Source organism: Copadichromis virginalis, linkage group LG20 (assembly GCF_057382275.1).
Source record: "Copadichromis virginalis isolate Kocher_CV1m ecotype Utaka linkage group LG20, C_Virginalis_male_GT1.1, whole genome shotgun sequence".
NCBI classification, from domain to species: Eukaryota; Metazoa; Chordata; class Actinopteri; order Cichliformes; family Cichlidae; genus Copadichromis; species Copadichromis virginalis.
The window spans coordinates 8134848-8161473 of record NC_140637.1 but is presented as its reverse complement, the minus strand read 5'-3'; the positions used below and the strand labels follow the sequence as shown (position 1 = coordinate 8161473).

The following is a 26626-nucleotide window of genomic DNA, read 5'->3' as shown; positions in this document are numbered from 1 at the left end:
TCTATTACTATAGATGTTCATAGATGTTTAGTTATTTAAAATCTTTGTATATATCATGTTAATTTCAATCTATTATATTACATTCTCAGTACGTCCCATGTAAGTAACTTAATGGTCTGCGTATCTGTATATGTGACAGAGTTTTGTTTGAGTCACCTCTAAATACTGAATGAAGAGTTCTGAAATTAGGTCCTTAAATATCACAGACATATACCTGAACAAACAGCAATTCACTCCAGTAAAAGCGAGGACATTTTTAACGACAATCAGAATTGTGCAACCCTTACCACTCTGATTGCAGAGTGCTAATTTTGATGTAAAGCTCTATTTAAAATTGAAAATGTTTTTAGGGTGTTGCATTATGTAGATATACATATTCATTTAAAATATAAAGGAAGTACTATGGAGGCAGGAGTTTGAGGTTTAGTGATCACGGGGCAAATTTATATCCACACCTATGATGTGAATTGAAACTGAGATTATTGACCAAAAAAATCAATAATCATGTCACGTTTACATTTTCAGGTTAAACATGTACAGGTTAGCTTTAAAACTGACAGGGTTTCTATGTAGCTTGCAAAGGAGAAGAAGGAAAAGAAGAATACATAAATACATACATACACACACATATACATATATATATATATGTATATGTATTACTTACATGTATTACATGTATAGTTATATGTATTAGTTACATGCATACATACATCATTCTGCTGTTAAGTTTTAATAATTAACCAAGTTTTTGTCATTTCACTATGTACAGTGGTATAACGAAGATATTCAGAAAAACAAAATAAAATAACATAAGGTCTGTCCCATAAGTGAGCAAAGCGAAAAGTGCTGCAGGCTTGGCAAAAACTGCCCGTTGGGTGGATTTTTGTTAGTTATTGTAATTAAACATAAAACGATATGAATTGTTTAAAACACGGGACTCTAATGTTTACTGCTTTTTTTTAATCTGCTGATGTGCTTTTAAAAACAATCCCTTTGTAAAACTATGAATAAAGTATACATTTTTGTCATCAAAGAAAAAAATGGTAAAAACATAATTTTAGGGAAAAGCCATACAAGCGGTCGTATTCTGGAGAGCCAAAGGTCCATGAACTTGTCGAGGGTTAAAAGGGGGAAGTAGGCCGTGATGGAAAAGTGACTGACAGACAAAAAAAATTTCTGACGAAAAGGCACGAGCTCCACGTTGACATGTCGGCGCTGTGAGAACAAGACAAGCAGGCGGCCATTCTGACCAGACTTTAGAGACAAAAATGACGAGAGGAAGAATGTGTGCAGCAAGCTTGGAAGTGGTGGGTTGTTGCTGAGCAAACGCAACGGTTTGAATTGTTTACCTTAATAAAGATCTCAAATGTAAACATACTAGTGAAGACATAGTCTGCATAGCCTAGGATCTGAGGAAGCAATCAGAGTGACATAAGCGCGCAGGGTTACTACAGCTCTACTCAGCACAGCACAACACAGCACGCAAAGGACATTTACCTTCAACAGGATCTCAACAGTAAAGATTGCGGTGAAAGCATAGTCAAAATAACCAAGTATCTGAAAAAGGCAATGCACAAGTTCAAGTCATTCCAAGACAACAGCACAGTGAGAGATTTATTAAATACTTTTAGCTGTAAATACTGCAAAGTTTAAACACAGATTAAACAGATACTAGTGTAGCCAAGCACTAAGTAGGTTATACTTTAACTGACCAATCACTCGTTAGTGCGTAGTCTCAAATAAATTCTTGTTTGTTAAGAAACGGTGATGTTCCTTCTCTGAAATTCTGAATGCAAACAAAGCTGGGCCATTGTCTCTTTTTAGTGTTGGAAGAAGCCATGTTGTGCCAGTGCAATCAGCACTATTTAAAACTCTTTACAGTGACATGCTGTAGCTGCAGACACAAAGGGAAGCCTGCTGAACTATCTGCTTCTAAAGTCTGCACTGAAAATGTATGTAATCACAGCTCGTGGGCAGTTTAACACGATGATACAATCATGTGGAAAATTAATTTTTGATGGGACTCCATGCAGACCTCTGAAAAACTAAGTACACACTTTCATTCAGTAACTTGTTGAACCACCTTTACTGCAATAACTTGAAGTAACTGCTTCCTGTATGACTGGATTATCAGTCTGTCACATCACCATGAGGAATAATTTTGTTCTGCTCTACATCACTACATCACTGCTCCAGTTTCTTGAGGTTTTATGCACAGCTGTCTTAAGGTCCCGGCACAACATTTAAATTAAAATGAGGCCTGGACTTTGGGTCATCACGGCACTTTGATTCGCTTCTTTTGCAGGCATTCTGTTACAGATCTGCTGCTGTGCTTGGATCGCTGTCCTGCTGCATGACCCAGTCTCGACAAAGCTTTAGCTGACATATGTCACATTTGACTCTAGAATAGAGTGTTCCAGAAATCTTGTGGTTTGTTCAGATGGAGCTTTGCAAACCAAAGCTGTGTTGCCAGGTTCTTTTCAGAAAAGTTTTCTCCTGGTAACCTTTCCAAATAAGCCGTACCTGTTCAGTCTTTTTCTAATTGTGCTGTCATGAACTTTAACATTTAACATGCTACCTGAGGCCTGTAGTGATTTTGTGTAGTTTCTCTGAGCATGCTCAGTTTGAATTTAGGGAGAATCTGCTGAAACGTTCACCCCTGGCAAGACTATGGGATTGTGTTTAGACACATTTGATTGCTTCAGACCAGAAAACTTCTGCTTTTATAGAGGCGCTCACACTTGCTAATGTACAGTTAATCAAGTGCATTTGATTAGCAGCATCTTGCTGCTACTTACCCTCTTAATTCCTATGTAAGCAGTAAGGCTGTACTTAGTTTTTCAGGTAAACAAGAGTCCTCTAAAAACTTTATTTTTTACCCAACTGCATTTAATTTCAGAGCCAAAAATTCCTCAAATTTAAGACATTTTGAATTATCTTTTAAGAATATCTTATGAATTGTGTGAGAAACAGATAAGGTTAAATAACATAATAATAAATAGCAGTAGTTGTAAAATCTGTTATTGCCAAATCAGTCATTTCATATGTCACTTGTTATTTTTTAAGGAAAATTTTAGATTTGTTAAAATATGCGTTTTACTTATAACTTTAATGATGGGTGTTTAATGCACATTTTCAACACCAGGAGATTAAAATGGAACGTAGTAAATGAAATGTGGTAATACATAATTTACAAAATTACAGCTGAACTCCGACTGTGACGTGTAAAAAAGTGAAACAGTTTCCAGACTCATTGGTTGTTTACATACGATATTGCGAGCAGAGAAGTTGCGGATGGGGTCTTCGGCAGCCAGTGAGACAGAGCTGAGCATGATGAAGACCAGGATGAGGTTGGTGAAGATCTGATGGTTGATCAGCTTATGGCAGAATACACGAAACCTACAAAAAGAGAGTAGAAAGCAGTAAAGAGAGGGACTGCTTGAACTCTTTTAGTGTCTACAAATACATCTGTCACACTGAGCAGTTAGACTGGTTAATGCTCCTATGTGTTGATATGTCTGATATACGAGGCTCACGGATTTGTGCTGCTGAAAATGAAGAAGGCGCTGCCTTCGGGGATGGGTGGAATCTTTTCTTTGATGGTGAGTTCAGAAAGTCGCTGAGGCCGAGGCCCAGATGGGACTTCTGGGAGCTCGTCATTGTCGGTACCATCATCACACACTGGAAAATATTAAAACAGTCCTTCTGATATGATCCTAGCATGAAAATCCTCAAAGCATGTCAAATTTACATGGGTGCCAAAGTTTTGTTTTAGTCAAATTTTTAAATGTTTCTTTTAATTTTTACGCATTTTGCTATTTTTTCATTGAATATACAATTTATTGCCATGCCTTATGAAGAATTTCAGTTAAAAGATCACTTAAAATTCACATACAAGATTATTTTTAACTGTAAATCCCAGCATACAGAAGATACACTTATGAACTGAAGATTCAAAATCCGGCATTCAACATGTAATATATCTACTGCACAATAATATATGTACAAAAATACAGTGTTTATTTAATTGATTTGATCAACAAATCACCCTTCCACTAACTGCTGTGTTGTGTTTGACTTCAAAGTGCTCACAGTGTCTGTGTCTATGTGTGTATGTGTGTACGATGTATGTATGTATATATATATATATATATATATATATATATATATATATATATGTATGTGTGTGTGTGTGTGTGTGTGTGTGTGTGTGTGTGTGTGTGTGTGTGTGTATACTGTATGTGTATTGCTCAGTTAAAACAAGTCAGTTTACCTGGAGACTCACTGGAAGGATACAACTCTTTGTTTTCCTCTTGCAAGCCCTCCAGCGGCACCTTCATCATTCAGGTTTAAGAGAGATTTTAATAAACTCAGTGCTGCCATTTAACATATGCATGTCTGCAGTTTGATAATATAATGTAAATCCTGATTTTTTTTTACCTTGGTCTCGCCATCTTTGCTTTCTGCTATGTCACATCTCTTCTTATCAGCGCTTGCATCCCTGTTGGGCACAGATGAAAAGGTCTGATTTACAACGGTTTTTTTTTTTTAAGTGACTGTGACAAAAGACTTCAACACTAGACCTTCAAATATAAAATATTAAACAGCTTCACCTGGCACTATTCTTCCTCTTCTTTGCCTCTTCCTCCTCTTTCTGCGCTGTGTTGAGGCTCTCTGCATCTGCCAGGTTGTCAACGGCGATGGCCAAGAAAACATTTAGCAGGATGTCTGATCATTTGAGTTAGAGAGAAAACACTAAACACCCCGATTAAAAACAACTTTTTCACACGGATGTGTGCACACTTCGCAGGCAGTAGGATACAGTTTCCACAAATGAAGAGGATGATGAAGTAAATGCAGACGACCATTCCAGAGGAGGCAGGACCACCGTATGCCATGATGCCATCATACATTACTGTGTTCCAGTCTTCTCCTGTCAAGATCTGGTGAACACAATGTAGAGCAGAGGACGCCAAAATTATTCTGTTTGCCCAGACAATAATTTAAACTGTATTTATTGTCTTACTGCAGACACTTAGATTGGATGTTGTGATTCTTGCAAATCGCACCTCAACAAACAGACGCTTTGACAGATTAGCATTGAATTAGCTCACAGCGAGCTTTAATTTTGACTGAAACAATGAAATCAAACAGATACCTGGAAAACAGTGAGAAGGGCCTGGGGGAAGTTATCGAAAGTGCTTCTTTTAGTCACAGTTTCATCAAAGTTAAACTTTCCCCCAAAAAGCTGCATGCCAAGCAGGGAAAAGATAATGATAAAGAGGAAAAGCAGCAGCAACAGGGATGCGATGGACTTCATGGAGTTGAGGAGAGAGGCCACCAGGTTACTGAGAGATGCCCAGTGACTGAGGAAGAAACAAACAATAAGGGATTATGTCTTGTCAATACGCTCAACTTAGCCAGCTGGTATCAGACATGCTGTAGTCAGTTAATATGCTCACAGATGCCTGAATCCTTCGGTTTGTTTGAAATAAGTGTCATCAGCCTTATGTGAAAGATTTACAGCGAGATCTTTCACGTGTTCTCATGTAACAGATCACTTTTGGCAATAATCGGGGAGAAAGCACTTCCTTATTTTCTGAGCTTCATACAAGTGATACATTTTATACAAAATAAAAGGCTTTTTTTCTGTCAGTGAGAGATTAAATGTTGCTTACGTTAGTTGCACTCTAAGCTCACGTGTATAAGTCTGAAAACGGAATTTAAAAAAACTACAATGCACTCCAAATGAAAAATTATATAAAAACAAATTTTAAAACCCCATATTTGAATCAAAAGACGGGGTTTTAAACATCTTACGTCCAGAGAGCACATGACTTTCTGTTGTTTTGTTTTTTTTAAGATTTAATAGTTTTGTCTTTGCTCTGTGTTAAATAGAAATCTCAGACATTCCCATTGATGGATTACTGGTCATGTCTGTAACAGGCTGTGCCAGTGGAGGTTTGCTGGTCTGATGCCTGTATTAAATAGATTATTATTCATCCATGTATCCATTCTCTTCTGCCTATATTTTTCAGGGTCGCTGGGGCGCTGGAACCTATATATGAATATATTATAATATATTTAAATGTTATGTTTTTAAATGTAATTAGGGGACATTTCATAGACCTCATGCACTTTTGAATTCTCATCTTTTGTGTGACTTTTTTAAATTTGACTTTTATTTTATTTTTTTCTTTGACTTATGTTCAGTTCAGCACAAACCTTGTTAATAAAGGTGCTATATAAACATTAGTATTATTAATATTATTGTCATTGTCAGTAGTAGTATTAGTGCGGGAATTGCTCACCGTGTGACTTTGAAGATTCGAAGGAGGCGTACGCAGCGCAATACAGAGATACCCAAAGGAGACATGATCGCTAACTCCACCAGGATGGTCTCTACGATGCCGCCACACACCACGAAACAGTCAAAGCGGTTAAACAGGGATACAAAGTAGGCCTGCAATCCCAAGCTGTACATTTTCACCAGCATCTCCAAGGTGAACAAGGCCAGAAGAACTTTGTTGGCAACATCTGGAGAAAAAAGCGGGATAAAAACGTCTAAATGCACGTTTTAGGATAGCATGGAACAAACAGAGCAAAGCACATACCCTGTACTTCAGTCAGCCAGTCTGGCTGGTTGTAGTGCTCAGACGAGATAGTAAGAGTGTTGAGGAACACCAAGATGATGACGAGCCAATAAAAGGTCACCGATTTCACAGCTGCGCGACACTTCCTGCGGCAGAAACGGTTCCATCGACGCCACTGACGGCTGTAGGCGATGAGTGTCACATGTTTAGGTTTTTACTTTTTGTATTGCTATTTATTGGATTATTTGATTGGTGAAATACAATAAAAGCAACTTCATTATGATTCCAAAGGGGAAAAGGTTGATTAGGAGGAAAAGAGGGTAGGTTTCAGGTGCATAAACACAATGATTACATTTAGGGGGAAAAAACCACAGATGATAACATCAGCGGTCTGAACAATTAAAACATGATGCCATAATCAACCATGCAAGATGAGACAAGTCCAGTAAATGATGAACAAAGCTACCATGCAGCACCACAACGGGGTACCAACCTGCACTTTGATTTAGTAATTTTTTGACTGGGGAGAATAAAAAGAAGCAACTTTTAATTAAATGTAACAGAATGTTCAAATGTGCACTCTGCAATCCAATCAAACGAGTTTTAATATTACTGACTGTCAATTACCAGACAGCCTAAGCTGTCAATAAAATTTTAGAGTGAAACGTGTAATGTGTTGAGTAACATATACAGCACTCACCACAGTGGACCACAGCATGGTGATTTGTCTTCCTCTCCGTTGTGATTGTCTGTGGTCACTGATTCTGTCTCACTTGTGGGTATGCTTGCTGTCATGTCGCACACACACACATACAAATACACACACGTAAAGACACGTTAATGGAAAAAGTTTATTACACAGGCTTTCTGTTATGTTATGACTGATTCTCTTATTGATATCCATGCATTTTTGATTTGGCTTGGTTCTCGAGTGATAAAATATCCTTCAAAATAAATGTGACTTATTTTAAAATCTGAACAAACAAAGCCCAAATAAACACTCTAATCAGTCGTTACAGTAAAACAATAGATTATAATCTTGAGTTCAGATTTCAGCTTGTGATTATTTAACATGGACTCCATTGATCTCTTTTTTTTATTAGGAAGGCCAAGCCAAACCACCAGAAATTTTTTTTTAAATGAAACAGCAAAATCTGCAAGTGTCAGATAAAAATGCTGGAGTGACTGCCTGACAAAGTTTGACCCCTGGATGTTGGAGTTTCACAGTGTGAAACCAGCTGTAATGCTTGTGAGCACTGCAAAAAGATGAAACTCAAGGTTTTTGCACAGATCTAGTAACAGTGAATACATGCTGCCAGTCCAGAGTCAAACTAAATTTGATAGATTATTATTTATTGGACTGGAACTGGAAATCCATTTTCCATGGTGAGGTTTGAAATACCATTGACTGCAGTGTTCAGATGAACACTGCAGTCAAATGCATCAATTATTCTTGTCCAGGTATGTCATGCGTATACACATTAGAATTCACATTTACTGTACATGCACAAAATATAGTTGCAATTGAAAACGTGACTCAATATGATGATGATGATGATGATGATGATGATGATGATGATGAAGATGCCATTATTATGATAATGATGATGAGAAAACCATGTGGAAGTCCTAGATAAAATTCTATGTTTTCCCTCAGTCATCATTAAAAAATGGTAAGTTATTGTTTATTAAGAGATTAAATTATAATTCATAATGTACACTAATGTGCTAATAATTGGTTTCTACAGTTGCGTATGATAATTATCTGTGTTGTTAGATAACTGTTATATCTTAATGGTTATTGGAAAGTTTAAACTAATGTCTATAATTCTTTGTAAATAAATCAAAGTAATAATTAGATTCTCTTATCACCTATTATAACATAAGCAATGTATTACAATAAAGTTATTTTGTAGAAAAATACACTTAAATCTATTAAAATAAAAATAACTATTAACAATAATAATGAGTAATAACTAATTTATTACTCATTATAATATATACAAGTATATTTTTTTGCAGTTTTACTTTCATGGTAAACATTAAAATAACTATTTACAAAACTTCAATTTACAATTTATTTTACAACATATAGGTGATGTTGATTAGAACTAAATTTTAATAATTTTGTAGCTAAGGTATTTTTCTTCTGACCCAAAATACTGAAAATCTAGTTATAATATTAACTAACAACATTAATATTAGATAAATATACCCTATACTTACATGGCAATACAGTAAATATGAGCTAAATAAATTTTGCTGACATTTAACACTCGCATATTATACATGTAAGTACATTTTTGGGCAACAAAATGCCAACATTTACATTTTAAGTACTTTAAGGGAGCTCATTTTCAATTATGTTATATATTTTAAAGTTAAGGCTTGTTGGTGCATATACTAATAAAATTATTTATTTGCAATGCCATATATTTTTAGAGTTTCACAGGATATTTATCATTTTAAGTGAGGCTTATTGTTGTTATCTTGATGGTTTTATACTTACTAAAGTATGCATTGTGAATTAGGCTTACATTCACATGCGCCCACACACATATGTATGTAAAACAATGTTCAATGTGGTGTGTGGGTGGTATTAGGAATATCAGTGTTACTAATTCTTCAGTTAAATAAAAATATATAATTTTTCTCTAAACTGCTTTAAACGGGTCAAACTCCATTTTCTTTTTCCCTTCCTTTCATGTGGTGTAAAATTCAAAATCTTTAAAGCATTTTACTGGAAGTTGGACTGTCCTGTTATGCCAGTGCAGTAATAGAATAACATGTATGCGTTGAAGATGGTAAGGATCAGAAACAGACTAATAAAGGAAAGGGTGTTTAAATACGAGAGCACACACAAAGCATAAGCAAAGCACATGCAGGTGATGAACCGTCCTGGTGAAGATGTGTGGGGAAATTCAGACTTTCAGACACTCGCGCGCACACACATTTACCCTGTGTCTCTGTGGACTGAGTGAACCAGCCAAACTTTCCTTTCTTCTTCTCAGTAAGGTCAGCCAGCGTGACCCCTTGGTGTTATCAACATGCAGATCATACAGCCAGACAGCAGAGGAAGCAGTGAGTCAGTACACAGCACAACAAGAGAGAGAGGAACGTACAGCAAGAGACAGCTGCAATACAAGCTACTGGCACAGCTACCGTGTCCAGAAAAGTATACAGGACATTCTTGAATTATATTTAGTGGATTAACTACTAATAATAATACACTAACTACATTTATTTATGCATGAATTGTGTGTGTAATAATTAATTCATCATTGCTCCTTGGGCAAAAGTGACTGGCAGTAAGGAGTAAAAAGACCAAATAAGGAGGAATTCACAGTAATTTGTAGATTTGAAGACATCAGACCATTTAGAGAGACAACATGATGAACATAAAGGCATAATTATGATATATATCAGCTCATAAATTATGTACTTGTATTAGTATTAATATCAGCAAATAAATAAGACAGTCAAGGACATTCGTTTTTTAAATGTGTCATCATAAGATTGTCCATGACTATAAAGTGTCCCGCTGAGTACATGAAGCAAAAACAAATTAAACAAAGCAATAAAAATCAACTATCTGTTAGACTGCATGCTGTAACATTAGCTCTGTAAATTCTGGACAGAGTAACTATATAATACACTGTAACACTAGAAACAATCAACATTAAACACGACTTTGGAAAAGAGTAGAAGAAAGCAGAGAAGAGAACAATTGTGGGTAAAGAGAGAAAATGATGTAAAGAAACGAAGGGAAGAGAAGGGTGAAACAGGTATTAACAGCAGTCTACAGACAGTTTTTAGAAGGCGCACACACACTGCAAGGAAGTAAAGTTAGTCCGTCGTCATCTATAACATCGACAGCAGGGCTAAAAGCAAGGCAACTACTGGTGAACATAAAAACTGACAGGTACATTCGCACTGACTGCTCTGTGAATGGTTACGAGGCAGTCTAGCTATAACTCGGGTCAGATGTATTTTCATGTCAGTTACGCCCACATTTTTTCCCTGCACATCCAGATGGATTATGGTATAATTACTAATGACACAAGCTTCAGTCCCAACATTTGTTGCAAAATAACAAAAGAAAAACCCTGAATTCAACACATAATTTTAAATGGCCTTCCTACTGTCAGTTAATAGAATCACGGAGCCGCTGCGCCATCTAATTTTCATACCAGACATTAGAAATACTATGATTAAATAAACACACAAAAAAGGTAAATGTTTAAGGTAGAGCAAACAACTAAGGAAATTCATCTCTCTCTGATGGCAGGATGCTATGTCATATGTAAAAAAAAAAAGCCCAAATTTCTCCTGTTCATTAACTTTGGACTATTAGATTATTTAATGGCTCATTCGACTTATTCCATATACAGCAAATGTCAGAAACCAGAACTAACTGTTCAAGTTGTTCATACTGGCTTCTCCACCAGTCACAGTGCCTAAATACACATGAATACAAATGTCAATCTGCAAATCAAGTTTGCCTGTTTTTTGTTTGCCTTCTTTATTAAAATCTAAGAATTACGCAGATACTCCTGCTTTTTCTGAATCTGAAAAACTTACAGCTAAATATTTTTCCAGGGCGTGCCTGTAATGAAAAATATATTTTTGTTACTACTTGTCAGTATTTTTTCTGTGTCATTGCTACTGCAACCAAGTAACATTGTCTACAAATGTAACCAAATCTAACCAGCAACGTTAAAATCTTGTTTATTACGGCAAACGTGGAGCTGAATTACATTATGGTTACAGTCCATCCACAATATGTTGCGTTAGATCACATTAGCTGAAATAGTTAAGTTTTTGGAATCCAGATAAAAGTAAAATACAGTATTATATGCATTTTTATTTACAACCCATATAAACATTGAAATACAGCAAAGAAAAACACACAGCTTTTGCCATGGTATTGAACGTGCAGCGCTGTGAAAATCTGAAGACACATCAAAGAAAATTCTAGAGATTTAATTTCACGACACGCATGTGTGAAAGTGTAGTGCAGCACACAAACTGCACTGCTACAGTGGTTATGATTTCATAGATAAAATCCTCCAGCATGCCAAAGATGGGTGTTTATACCACCAGTTGTATATAAATGTGAGGATTAAGTGAACGCTAATATAAGCATTACGTCCATGTAATAAGGATTCCATTACATTTGTTATGGATTAAACTAACGCTGGTGTTTAGTCTGACCGGCTGGAGAGACCCATGAATGGTCAAAACTGTTATAAGTGAACGTATCTGAAAAGTAGGTGGTAATTCAGAGGCTGTGATTCACTGCTGTAGTGATTTAACACTAATTATGTGGAAGATAATATTCAGCGGTTATAAGGCACATAATATGTCTGGCTGAGATATTCGTACTGCGTACACAAAGGCAAAAATGTAGGTATTTAACTGTGTCAGAGGTGGAGGTGGATGTTAAGAAGCGTATTGTTGCAGAACACATTTCTATTTGAAAGCAAAGTTTTTTTATTCTAATTTTCTTAAAGGAATTATGAGGCTGTCATAGCTTAATCATTCTCTGCTGTGCTATGAATGACTGAGAGCAGCTGAAAACACTGATCTTCCCACATTTGTTACACTAGGCTTTCTTGTCATGATCATGTTGTAAGTCAGCCATCCCCAAAGTCAGGACTGCTGCCGCCCACTTAAGAACCAGAAAATCCCAACGGGCCCATCCATCTTAAATCTAATCAAAACACAAGAGAAAGCGATATAGTTCCTTTAAATTTGTGTTCAAAAAACATAAACAACCTTATCTAGATTGATTAATTTGTGCCAGAAAAATTTGTAATATCACAAACTAGCTATCTCCTATTACCAAATTAAATTCATTTTTTATATAAAAAAATACATGTATATAAAAATTTAACTGTACAAACCTGTGAGTATTCAAACTAATCAATTTCTGTTATTACTGAGGCCTACTTGCAGTACCTTTGTGGCCCACCAGGGGCTTCAGGAGTCATTGTTGTAGGTCATACAGTATGTTTGCAGAAATGTAGGAACTCACAAAAGATTTACATTCATGTATTAGATCGCATTCGGTGCATTATCATACAATTTTTAGTGAAATCTTAGATGCTTCAAGCAATCCCTGCCTGAGCTTCCTCATTCTAATTCAGTCCTTGTGCTCCTTGTCAACACAAATAAACAGAAGCAGTCACCCCTCACTTACTGTACTAATCAAATGCCAAGTCAGAAATTATTGCAAGGAAGCAGCTGTCTCAAAACAACGTCATGTTCCCACAATGAGCCGCATTCAAGTCAAAGTAAGCAAAGGATCATGAGAACTGCCAGTTAGATGCATAACAGATTGACCGTCTCTCCTTCCTCTTGTAACAGTTTTAGTGGCAAAGAAATGTGCAGCATTATCTCAGGGCAGAAGAAGTTAAGGCTTTGTAAGTCACAGTTCTGTTTGCATTCTTTGTTTGCCTGCTGGACAAGAGTGCTGGACAAGAGTAGAGAAAAAAAAACATTAAATCCAGGTAACTCACGGTTACGCTTGCCCTCCTCATCTCCCTCCTCCTCGTTCTCAGGGTCGATGTCCTCTGCCTGGGTGATCCAGTCCAAGTAGCCCTTCAGGTCTTCTTCTAACTGCTGCTTCTCACGCAGCTTCTGGAAATCACCTCGAGCCTTGGCCTTTTCTCGCTCTTTGGAGAACTCTCTATAGAGGGGAAAGCATAATGTCAAACGTGGGTCACCGTAACACTGTACAGAATGGCAGCGCTCTGCAGTCTTAAAACTAAGGCTGCACTAAAACTGATAACTTAATAACCTCAACAAACAATTTCTTATCATTTGTTAAATGTGCAGGGTTAAACTTATTTGTGGAATTCACACGCAGCATCACATTTTTATATTATTACCAAAATGAGCAAAATACCCCATCTATGAATATGTTTTATAGATATATTACACGCATACTGTAAATTGCATGTTCCTTTCAAGTAGACTCTCAGCACCCACAACAGGGCATTTTATTAAAACAACAATTCAAAACAGAAACATGAAACATACCCACTCAGCACACCCAAAACCAGGTTAAGAACAAAGAAGGATCCAAAGATGACGAGGCTGACAAAGTAGACCCACGGCAGCTCAAAGCCCATTGCATCATTCATCTACACAGAAAGAGATAATAGGAACATTTAACTGAATTAACTCTAAATTCAGACATGGCAATGTTATTCTTACAGCTTACATAGATTAAATTATTCGAAATAAAAACTGAATTCTAATTTTAAAAAAATCATTAACTCATGGAGGTGCAAAGCCCACAGTATCCCTTGAGCAGGAAAGAGGTTTGTCACTCAACGGCAGCTAAAACTGCAGCAGGACGGGTGACCACTAGAGGGAACCACGTGAGAGACAACTGGGTCAGTTATGAATGACAGTGAGTACTTGTATTAGTGTTAGTAATGAGGCTGTGCCAAATGACCGCACTAAATCCAACGTGCCTCTTAGCTGAGCTGCTGGCAACACCAGGACCTAAAAGTTTGCCCTTTTTTCATAATCACATTTCACACAGCTCTCATCACAGTAGGCACTTTTCTTTGCTCAGTCAGTGTAAATGTTTACAGTTTACACTTCTATTTTGATAGTCATTTTCCCGTTAAAGAAAAAAATCCCACTGATGTGCCTGCCTCCAGCCGCAGAACCGCCCACCCCGAAGAAAAATTTATACTTGGCTTATATCAGTACGAAAGGCTCAAGGTCAGTTTTAATTTATACATCTGCGTATCTATCCTGCCATGATCTCTTTTTCCATCTTTTAGGTTTGCTGAATCTCCTTCCTTCCACCACTTTAACAGCAGTATTAGCATGGGATTGCCATGGTAACACATACATGCATGAAAGTGTGTGGGACAGAGAGAGAGAGTCTGGGAAGACGAACGAGAAGGAGGTGAAGAGGTTCATTATTTCATAGATGAGGGTCTCCATCAATAAAAGGGCGTGGGTGTATTGTGAGGAAAACTCATCATCAGTGCTGAGTATTTTGGCTAATTAAAAGCTGTTGGTGATTTGTGTTAATATGAAGCCGGGGGTTTCAGGTTAGCCTTTAAAAATGGGTTGCACACTCTAGCTGTGAAAACTTTTTTAGAAAATAGCAACAACAACAAAAAAAAAAATCACATAAAGCATGGATTTGCAAAACAGAGAGAAAAAAACAAAGGCTTAAATGAGTTTGCTTGGAAAAGTGTTGCTGGGGTCAAACCTGCATGAAAAATCATGGTTCTGAATGGTGTCTTACTGCTTTTGTCACATTTGTAACTAATGTTCCATTGTTAAGCAATAGCTCCATTGTCTATATAACAATAGTTTGTCATGCGAATCCCCTTTTTTTGTTAGGAGCTATAAAAAACAACTTTCCTTTTTTTAAGGAATTTAAATGACATTAACTTTGTTTAAAAAAAACCATGCATAATCCTATTACACTTATTATTACTTTAATATTATACATACAGTGCTGTGTAAATCTCCTGAGCCAGCATTTTCTTCAAACATGTGCAAACTTTGAGAAATACAGGATATAAGGCACAAATAGAGTTTGTGGAATTCTAACAAAGTTGGAAATCAGTATTTGGTATCTTTATTCTTCAACGCCGCCTGACCTCTCTTAGGCAGCTTTCTTGTAATATATTTCACTAGTGTGCAGGAATAGCTCTCCAGGCTCCTTGAAGGACATTTAGAGCTCTTTGTTGGATGTTGCCTGTCGTTTTTTTCTGTTCTCTGTCAAGATGATCCAACACTGTTTCAGTAATGTTGAGGTTTGGGCTTTGGGGATCCATGACTGATAGTGTTTTCCTATCCAGATATGCTTGTATTGAATTTGCAGTGTGTTTGGGATCACTATCATGCTAAAACAAAAAAAATCCAGTTCCAGTCGCACGCTTTCCAGATGCAATTGCATCCTGCATAAAACTCCGATGGTAGTTTTCTGTCTTGAAAATTCCATCAATTTCGACAAGATCCACAAACCATAACAGAGCCTCCACCATGTTTTACAAATGGCTGTAGACACTCTTTCCTGACCTCCTCAGTGCATATTGATGATTATTTTGCACTTCATAAGAGATGTTACTGATTTTCAGTCTTCTTGTGTAACTTGGGTTACCTCAGCCTTTTCTATAAGTTTCCCATTCTTAAGTAATGGAACAGTAGATGGATCAAGTGAAAGGCCAGATGCATCTCTCAGGTCCTGTGACAGGATTGTTTCCTGTTCTTAAGAACATGACTTTCAGATACTGTTGATCGGTTCAGTTTCACCAAGACACACCATGCCAATGTATGCCAGGTTTTCAGCTAATAGCACTTTGGGAATCATTTTGTTGTTTTCCAAATACTATGCCTGTCAAACTGTCTAATATTTGGTATTTTTGTATATTAATCTAAACAAACCATTTTTCCCAATAGGCTGCTAGTAACAAAGTCCCTAAAGATAAGATTTAAAATTGGCTCTTAGTTGTCTAAATATGTTAACACAACACTGGTTCTTCCAGGAAGCTATGTGTCTTTATTTATGTCTGAATGATTCATAGGTCAGCATTAAGTAGCTTAAAAAACACAAATAACATTCTACTGAAAATAGCCAGGTACAAAGAGTGGACTGAATAATGACTGGAAAAGCAGCCAGTATCCAAAGTCAACATCCTACACCATGAGAAATCCTGGAGAACTATTGCTCAAGACCACTTAATAAATTGCAAGAAAGTCTGGCTCCCTGGAAACAACATATAAATAAATGCAGGGTGGCTCAAGACTTTTGCACAGCACTATATTTTCAAGTAGCATTGTAAATTTGGGTTTACCCAGTAGAGAACGTCAGTCCAGCCTTCCATGGTGATGCACTGGAACACAGTGAGCATGGCAAACAAAAAGTTGTCAAAGTTGGTGATGCCATTGTTGGGGCCTTGCCAGCCCTCCCGGCAAACTGTACCATTGAGAAGGCAATGACGCCCATGCCCTGATATTGCACATGGCGCCGGCTCTTCCTCTGCGAGGGCACCTGGAGATACAAAGACAAACAGGTAAATCAACATGGAAACAACATGAAAGCGACTTTAGATCATCCAGGCAAAACTTGTTCAATTATTTGTCACATCATTTCACGTATGTTCTTTGTCCAAGTTTAAATCTCATGTTGCATCTTCATTCTTAGTGTGTTATAATCTATCTATTTTCAAGAATGTGGAGTTTTTTTCCTCCAGCATTATTTTTAAGAGTTCCCCATCACTGTATTTTCTTTGATTCTGACATTATGATTGGATTATTACTTCATGCAAAGATAATAATAAAGTTAAGTTTAAGCTATATCCATGATAAAATAGGTATCAGGAATCCATAGAGCCATTCATGCATTCCTCTGTGTCACACTTTAAAATTTCACTGTTCAGTATTCTGACATTATTCCATCATCATAGGAGCAATGCAGAAAATTATGCTATACACTAACATTAATTACAGTTTGCCCCAGCACCCCACGCTTACAGTTCACTCACTGTAGATTAGCCCACATGTTAAACTTTCCACCTTTTTAATCAAATAACCACAGTGCTTCTACACACACAAATTCAAACATGTGGCCTCTTCCTTTTTTGGATGCATGCCCCTCTGACCTATCCAAAAACCTAAAAAAAAACACATGCTAAATGCTATTTTTCAGGGCTGGTGAACACACAGTGGCTTTGATTAAAGCGAGATTCAATCCTGCTCTGTCGCGACCTCTCGGCTTTACCCTACTGTGCTTCTCCTGAAGTCACCAGGCAAACAGAACAGATGAAAGCAAGAAAGGGAGAGAAAGAAGGCGAGATTATGTGAAAGGTGTATGAGAGGGAGAGTGACACGCCACAATAACAGTTGTCGTAATGCAGCAAATCCCTGTTACTTAAGCTGCTTCAATCCCGTCAGTCAGCCATTTTAGACTATAACTGTGGTTTTATGTATGTGTCTTTGTGTACATATGTGCTAATGTCCATCAACATGTCCCTTTTTTTCTGATACACTGACATCAAAGAGTAATGGTAAAGCAAAGGTCAAGCATGTTTACATAATAGCTAGATATTAGTCATTTAATCACTGGATTTAATCCACCATCTGCTGTTCTGCCCTGTTTTCAGTGGCTTGTCACCATTCACATAGGTACATGTGTCCATTCATTTTCAGGGACAGGGATTGAATCCTGAGTCTGTTCTAAGGTGACGTGTATGCCTGTTTACATTACATTATGGAGTACAAATCCCTCTTTTAACAGGTGTCTGTAGAAAGTGAAGCAGACGTGTAGTAGCAGACAAGAAAGGAAGATACCTTACCTGTTTCTGTCATGTAACAGGTGGCATGCATTTTGCCAATAAAAAGCTCCAGGCCAATGATGGCATAGATAATAATGACAAAGAGGACCAGCAGAGCGATGTGAAGCAAGGGAACCATGGCTTTAATAATGGAATTTAAAACCACCTGTAAACCTGCAAAAATATAAAGAAGCTAAAGTCAGTCAGAAGAAGCATCAGTTTTACTCTGCGGGAATTGGGACAGATGCAAAAAGACAAAAACACAAATTATTTACCCAATCATTTAACCAAGCCATGATATGATTATCAATCATATAATGCCCATGATAACAATGATTATGCAAGAAAGCAAACAAAGGACCAAAATATTAAGGCCTAATTAGACTGTAAATAATGAATACGACTCCAACAAACACTAATGGTAACCCTTTACATGGTAAATCATGGCATTTGATGTTGAAAGGTACTGTAAAAAGTAATCAGCTGAAATCCGTACTGATACCACAACATTGCATCTAAATGAACATGAGTCTCTTCCTATTATTCACTAAATATTCTTAAAAGAATCTATCTTGGAAATATAAAATAAACAGACATAAATGTGAGAGCTGCAAATAACTTTTATTTTCATTATCAATTTGTCTTATAGTATTTTCTCAGTATTAAGGCATTTTCAATAAATAAAATACAAGAAATAATGAAAGATGAAGTTCCTAATGTGGGGTTAGTGATCGTTTTGTTTGACAAACAGTCCAAAAAAATACAAAGCCTGCAAATTTATTAAGAAGGTGGAACTGTATTTAACCATCAAGACTTTATTGGATTAATAAAAAGAGTTTACATTTATTTCTTTTTGATAACCAGCTACAGAACAAAATCTCTAAACGCTTAAAAAAAAAAAATCACTTTTCCAGTCAAAGTTTGTTTAGCTAGCAACTGGCACGTAGGCAACCTACTGTATGTTTTGCTATACAATACATAGGTATACAGAAACTTGCACACAAACACTGTATTCACATTAGTGCAAATGTACACATTTGTAAAAATGCACAATTTCTTACAAAAGTCTAATTATATCAGTGGATAGGAATGAAAGCTAGCAAAAGATCCTCTGCTTTACTAGCTAACGGGTTGAAACATCCCAGCTAAATCAGACTGCAAAGACAAGACAAACGTTAAACTCAGTTTCAGTATAGAACTGAAACTCAATGCATCTTCATCTGTCCCAGAGGTACTTTTTTCCTCAGACCTAGCAAATGCTACGTTGCTATGGCAACTCAAAGAATGTAGACACATTAGGGCATGTGTTGATTTAAGGTCAAATGTGTGCTGAAAACAGAAACACTGAAGGAAAAAAGTATATAATGAATGATAAAGAAACTGGGTAATATGATAGGACCTACACAAACTTCTAAGAGCTAATGTTTAACCAACCATCTTATTTTTATTTTGGTAAACTACCTTTGCACTGCTAACAGTCAAGTGTCTTTGGAGGGCAGTGGAAGGAATACAATACTCAAATAACCCAACAGCACAAACTAACAAAAACCTCACTAAATAGTTAGTGATAACAGTTCCAGAAATGACTACAGAAATGTTCCAGTAGGCCCAGCCTGGACGTCAATAAAAGGTTGGAGTGGGTATAGCAGACAGTAAAGTTAGCAAGTCAAAGCACAGGTCATGCTGCTTTACTGTTGCTAGCACCGTGATTTAATTTTAAAGTGTTTAATACAACACAGTGAATATTTCACTTAGCGAGACAGTGAGATAGTGCTTTATCAAAATTTATACACTTGCTACTTTGTAATAGTCCATCATTCTTTTACCCACATCCTACCTTGGCCACTAAAAGAAGTTTTGAGCTGTTTCATAAACAGGCAGATTATTGAGATCAATAAGCCAAATAAAGACTAAAGAATATATAATTTAAGGTCTTTTTATTTTCAGTTCAAGTCATTTTTATTTTATATACAGCCAAATCACAACAACAGTCATCTTAATATCACCTTTATATTGTAAGATAAAAATCTTATAATAATTCAGAGAAAAGCTCAACAATCAGACGACCCCCCTATGAGCAAGCACTTGGTGACAGTGGGAAGGAAAAGCTCCCATTTAACAGGAAGAACCCTCCAACAGAACCAGTCTCAGGAAGGAGCAGCTGTTTGCTGCCATGAGGGGAGGGAGACAGGACAAAAGACACATGTATCATTTGTGTGATATTACAAAGTACTATGTAGTACCTATGGTAGGGTAACTGACTTTGTGATTGCAGCTCATCTTCATATCTTTATTTTTTTTTGCTAGTCTTGTGCTTTTCATACAGCTACTATAAGAAACCTCGTTCCTGCATGTTGTGATTCATTTTATGGCTCTTTTTTCCTTGTTAACAATACTATCAAGATTACAACATCTCAGTGCATAATCACACATTTTTGGGTAGCTTGCTTGCTTACATAAAAACTTTAACAAGCATCCAGTGAAACTCCTTAAGGATGTTTTATTTATTCCTGCATAATCCCTGCCATCCTGAATGACTAAAAACTTTTAATTCAATATCAGTTCAATTCAATTTCATTTATATAGCGCCAAATCACAACAACAGTCGCCTCAAGGCGCTTTATATCAAAAACAAGCATTTAAATATTACTGAATGAATTTTAAATAATTATCTGATAGCAGTTCTAACGGCTTGTTATTACAAATGCTGATGCGATAACGACACCAGAAACAACAGACTCGGTCAGGGTCACCATGTCCTACTTCTCAACTGCATCCTGCCCATGTTTACCTGTCACCTTTGTTTGCAGAGAAAAACATAGAGTAGTTGATATTTGGCCATGCTGACTAATAAAAGCCAGTTAATTACCTTCAAATGCATTTAAAACATATGAGAACTGCTGTTTTGCCTCAAGGACAAATGACCAGAAACACTCCAGCTGCTTGAAATACCCTTTACTTGGGTGTTTTAAGGTTGCCATAGTGACTGTCTTTGCAGAGACAATTCAGCTGAGCTGGAATAGAAATCTAATAACATAACAGAGAGAACCTGGGGACAGCAAAGAAGTGTTTTTCACACAAAACACCGGGTTGAATAAAACATAACAGGCTGAAAATATCAACACAATGTTAATGTGAAATACATGGTCCCCTAATTCAATAAGTTCCATATTGTAATAAAACACAACTTTGAAATCACTGAAAAATTGGGCTACTCATAAGACTGGATGACAAAGCTAGGTAAGCACAAAAGAAGATATGTTAAAGGTGTCTTATAATAAGAAATAAGAAAATGTCCCTAGTGCAAACGCTAACTTATGCTAACAGCACATGAAAGGCTCTGAGGCTCTGTCAGCTGTGTACCCCACCTCTCGCCCTGTATCAGCTGGAATAGGCTCCAGCCCAACTGTGACCCTAAACTGGATAAGTGGAATAAAATGAATAGTTGGAGCAGGTGGAACCATGCTAACTCAGAACAGATCATTTTCACTAAACACACCTAATGATAATTTAGACTAATAACACGCCGTAGTCATGCATTTAGGAGAAAATAGTTCAAACAAATCTACTGTTTTTTAAATTTTTCATTGAATTTTATGCCAGTAGGAAGTTGGGACGTGGCCATGCTTGCCTCCGTATCCTATTATGTAGATTCCATTACTATAGTGCCATACTCTTCACATCCCATATGTGCACAGCGTTTTTCATCTGCATACCATACTTTGCTCCAAAACCGGTACGCATTAATGTGTGTATCACAAAAGTGTCCCGTGCACACAGATGCTGGCTTTTGAAATGTGCACCAATAACAAGCCAGATGTTTCCTTCCTTACTCAGAGTCCATGACTCATGTCAACATGTGATCTGTTGTGTCTTTAGTGTTTTAATTATGTGCAAGTGACACCAATCCAGCTTTTGAGGATACAGTATTTTATGTTTGCTGGGTACACCCATTTCTCAAGACTATGTGGGTGTGAACATCTGGTTCCAATAGCAAACACGTATCTATCTGTCCCTCACTACACCGATGAATCCTCCGCTTCTTTTTAATGTGTCTCAGAGCAATCCTTCACATGTTTTGATTTCTGTAATTTCAGCAGCTGTTTAGTCCCATTATTTTCTCCCCAAATATATTTCCATTGTGTTTTGTGAGATTTTGGGGTTTTTTCTACTTCCATTGTGTGTTTCAGTGCCATGACAGGATCACGTGCATCCAAGCATACATTATCTACACTCATCTCAACCCAGTCACTGTGAAATTAGCTGAGAACTCCTGTGTGAGTTCATAGGGCGCTTAAATAAAGAGAAGATTAATTGGTTTGGACTTAAGGGCGTAAAACATGTACATTTATTCCACATTTTTATGTTTACTCACTGGGAACTCCAGAGACAAGGCGAAGGGGTCGTAGCACGCGAAAGGCTCGGAGGGCCTTGACGTCAAACCCTCCAGGTTTGCCTCCAGACTGACCACCAGAATCTGCATCTTTGGTTATCATCTCCAGAACCACACTGAACAACCTGGAGATGAGAGAGGGGGAGAGAGAGGGAGATAAAATATAGAGAAAGTGAGGCAGAGGCATGTAAGGGAAGAAGCAGTAATGGCAATGTGATGAAAACAGAGCAGAAAAAGATAAAAGCAAAAGAGTCAGAAAGCAATGAACAAAGCCGTGAGTCCTCTTTGTTCTTGTCTCTCTGTTCAAGCACCTGCCTGTGCAAGTGTGCATGGTTTATGTGTGTGCTCTTTACATATGTCTATGGATATTTACCTTTAGTTTTTCACACCTCATCACAGTTTACATTGAAGTCCCACAGGAGCCAGGTGGTCTACTGATAAACCGTCACTCTATACAAAGCCATATATTCGTGTCTTTGTGCGTGTATGAGTGTGCACTTTGGTGCATGTGCTCAAAACATCACTATTGTAGTGATACAGGACAGAATTTAAAAGGTCATGATTCATTTTTGATTGAGAGAGCGGAAGGCCAGATGTTGGGCTAAGTTGCGCAAATGCACAAATATGTGTTATACCATCTTTTTTCAAGTACATGGAAGAGAGCGTAGAAGATGTGCGCATGATTGGTTTCTTATGTAAAAAGAATTGTGTGCGTGTGCAAATGTGTATTTGTACGTATATCCTGCATTATGTGCTACCTGTAAACTCACCCCACAATGACAATGACAAAGTCCAGCATGTTCCAGCCGTTTCTGACGTAGGAGTTTTGGTGCATCACCAGACCGTAGGCAATAATCTTCAGAAATGTCTCTATTGTGAAAATGATGAGGAAGGCATACTCTACTGTCTCCTGCATAGAGGGAACAGAAACAAGGAAGAAAACAGGTGTAAAGAGGAGAGGGGTGGAAAACAATGAAAGATGTTTATTTAAACTTTGCGACCTTGTTGGACAATGGTGTGTGCAACGACTTGCAGCCGCACCAGGTATCTGTTATCAATAAAAGGCAAACGGTCAATGACCATGTTTTCAATCCCAACCCCCCCCCCTCCTAGCACATTCAACAAATGTAGCCTGCGTGTGCTGAGCTAGAGGACATGCTGACTAAAAAGACAAAAAAAACCCTGAAGAAGTACTTTAAAAATTAATCCTAAATCTATTCAGCCAGATGAAATCAAGATTAAAAAAGGTAATATTTCATCCATGGACATAAAGCACGTCATCAAACAGAAATCTCTCTAATAATCCGCTGATCAATTATCAGTTGAGTTACTATAATAAGCTTATAATATTGACATGAAAACACCGCTTTAAAATGCATGAATTTTCACTGATACAAACTCGGTGAACTCTGTGGTATTTATGGTGTATATCTCTTTATGAGCCAAGACAGCCTCGCCAGTTTTGTTTGTATTTATATCTATACACATGTAAGACATGTCTTCTTCTTCTTCTTTTTCTTCAGGCTGCCACAGGGGTCACCACTGCACATCATCTGCTTCCATTTCAGTCTAACCCTAGCATCCTCTTCTGGCACACCAATCCCCTGCATGTCCTCCTTCACTACATCCACAAATCCTTTCTGTGATCTTTCTCTTTTCCTCCTGCCTGGCAGCTCCATCTTCAACATCCTTTTCCCATTATACATGCACTCTTCCTCCCATGTCCACATGTTTGTGAGGTGTGACAATTTAAATCTAGATCTTAAGGAACCATATCATTCCTTAAAATAAAAGTTTGCTAAAGAGTCTACATATAAGGCTTGCAATAGTGCGCTGTGTTCATTCTGATGATTTATTCGTATTTTCATGATTCAGGCTTCAAGTGTGTCAATATAAAATAAAACTGAAACAGCATTTGCCGTAGTGTCACAAGTGCAGGAGCAGACATCATGATGCATTGAGAATAGACATAACACAACAAGCAGAAACAAACTTTCCAGTAGTGATGTTTTAAGTTAAATGTGGCTCAGTCCTGAAATGTTCAGGTACCCATAAGCATATCGCACAAGTGTTCTAGTTCAAGAATGGACTGTGACTCTGGTTCTGAAAGTAAAGAAAATTGTGAGTTTTTCATGAGTACATGATGTTTGCACCAAAAGAAAAAAGAAAAAAACAGAAAAGACAATCTTAATATGTCTTTTGAGAGCTCAAGATTTTATACAGCAGCAGCATATGATGTAACACCGGCTTTATATGGAAGGATGTGACTGTGGGTGGAAATGACCCCCTTTCATTCATTTGCATTCAGGTGAACCTCATAAACACAGCTCAGGGAGAGATGTACTGAAAGCCAACAATACAAAATCCAAATGAGGACGTCGCAAAATTAATGGCGCTGTGTGACTGACACATCATCTCGGGCAAAAGTGGTGCAGAAAAACCGAAGCGGTGACCACTAAGCAGCAGACATGCTGCCAGTGCGTATATTTTGAGGCCAAAAAACAGAAAAGATGAAAAGTCTTCAAGTCATACTGTATGTCCTGGTGCATCATCAGCATGTTTCCATGGTAACTATGTGCCCGGTAATGCAAATATGTCCCAGAATTTGGATATTTCCACATACACACACATCTATTTATTGTGCTTACACATTATTTCACTTTCTCACCTCCACTTTCTTTTTCTCTCACACAGAAACACATTTCTCTCTCCTACGTATCTCACTCTCTCCCTTTCTCTCTCTTTCTGCCTCTCCCACACACAACTTTCTCTCTCTCTCTCGCTTTCTCTCCGCTTGTCATCCTCTCTCTGTCTCTTATTTACGAACCAAAAGGTTAGTGAGTCGGCAGGTTTTAAGGCCCATTAAGTTAAGCACTCCTGTTGTTGATTTAAAGGACGCAGACACGCAGAGCGCACTCGGACAGCGTGCGCAAAGATACGTGGTTACTGAAAGAGACTGACGACATCAGCAGCACGCACACTCAGACTTCACACCCACACAAGTGGGCAGAGAGACCTGCAATGATACACAAACTCAAACCATGCTTCTGAAAAGCAGCAAGTCAATCAGACCAACACTTTCACTGAAAAATTTTAAATGCCGCTGGCAATGGTGGCTTAAAGAATAACACTTAATCAGCAGCCACTATAGGCTACTATAGTGTTATTTTTTTTTAGTTTTAGCTCTAAGTGCATTGACTCTTTAGATTAACTGTGATTATGCAATTTATCCATGCAGTCTACTTAAGATTACAGCCGTATTTTCTTTTCAGGCAGCCACTGGAGCTCTGAGCATCACTGTGCAAACAGATGTACAGTAAGCCTACAAATAACAGGCACAAACAACAAAACATAGCAAGCTGTCGAGCGGCCACGTCACACCAGCGTCAGTGCACCCAGACATTGATTCTAAAGTCTGTAACAACAGCAGGAAGGATGGATGCTTCATTCTTCCAAAAGACATCCTGGATTTGATGTTTTAATGATGGTGGCGGAGACAGCTGTCTGACAAAATCTCCTACAGCTGACCCCACTGGGGGTCACAGCTGGTGAGTGCTAAAGCTATTCCATATGATGTCCATTCTTATCAAAAGCACTCACCCCTCATGTGTGATGAATGGAGGCATTGTCAACATGGAACGAGGATAACAGTGGTCACTCAGACCTGTTTACCCGCTGTCGTTCAGTGTGATCTGGAAAGTTTTAAATCTCTAGTGCAGGAAACATGTTTTTTTTCCAGTTATGAAACTTCTAAATTAAAATATATTTGTCTTTTATGACTTCAGTATTTTTTGTATTGAGTAGGCAGAATGTTTTCTTGGACACCAATGGCAAGTAATGTTAAATTTAATAAACATAACCCCGTCTCCTAATTTCAGCTGTGTTCCAACACAATGAAAAGATAAAAGACAACAGATAAGACTTGTATATGCACGGCAGTGACAACAGATGCAAAGGAATTGTCAGCATGAACTTCTAGTTGTTATGAGTGGCTGTGTGCAGACAGGAATAGGACCCAAGGTGCAGACTCCAGAGACAGTCGTGAACTCAAAACAGCTTTAATGTTAAACTCAAAATATAACATAACTGGAAAAAATAAAAATAAACTTACACCGGCGGACTGACAGAACACACAGCTAGGTAAACAGTAGATCGCGACACAGACACAAAGAAACACAGGGCTCAAATACACAGAGGGAGCAATCAGGGAATGGGTAACAGGAGGGAAACACAGCAGGGGCAAATCAGGCCTAACGAGACAAGGGGAAGCAAAACCAGACACATTAACATCAGACATGGACTTTCAAAGTAAAACAGGAAACCCA

At 37.6% G+C, this 26626-nt stretch overlaps 1 protein-coding gene across 1 annotated transcript in view; it reads right to left on the bottom strand.

Annotated features, from left to right (window-relative positions):
• The window catches only part of cacna1db (calcium channel, voltage-dependent, L type, alpha 1D subunit, b), an 88717-nt gene that overhangs the window by 32491 nt on the left and 29600 nt on the right, over positions 1–26626 (bottom strand). The window contains exons 4-22 of the mRNA XM_085444619.1: positions 23072–23211; positions 22284–22426; positions 17930–18082; positions 16430–16626; positions 13638–13741; positions 13115–13284; positions 9551–9625; positions 7294–7381; positions 7087–7113; positions 6615–6775; positions 6312–6537; positions 5159–5366; positions 4823–4943; positions 4614–4728; positions 4441–4501; positions 4274–4334; positions 3537–3681; positions 3270–3399; positions 1350–1409 (exon numbers count right to left, since the gene is read on the bottom strand). Of these exons, the coding sequence (XP_085300745.1) occupies positions 1350–1409; positions 3270–3399; positions 3537–3681; positions 4274–4334; positions 4441–4501; positions 4614–4728; positions 4823–4943; positions 5159–5366; positions 6312–6537; positions 6615–6775; positions 7087–7113; positions 7294–7381; positions 9551–9625; positions 13115–13284; positions 13638–13741; positions 16430–16626; positions 17930–18082; positions 22284–22426; positions 23072–23211 (2385 nt within the window). The remainder of the gene's footprint in view (positions 1–1349; positions 1410–3269; positions 3400–3536; positions 3682–4273; positions 4335–4440; positions 4502–4613; positions 4729–4822; positions 4944–5158; positions 5367–6311; positions 6538–6614; positions 6776–7086; positions 7114–7293; positions 7382–9550; positions 9626–13114; positions 13285–13637; positions 13742–16429; positions 16627–17929; positions 18083–22283; positions 22427–23071; positions 23212–26626) is intronic.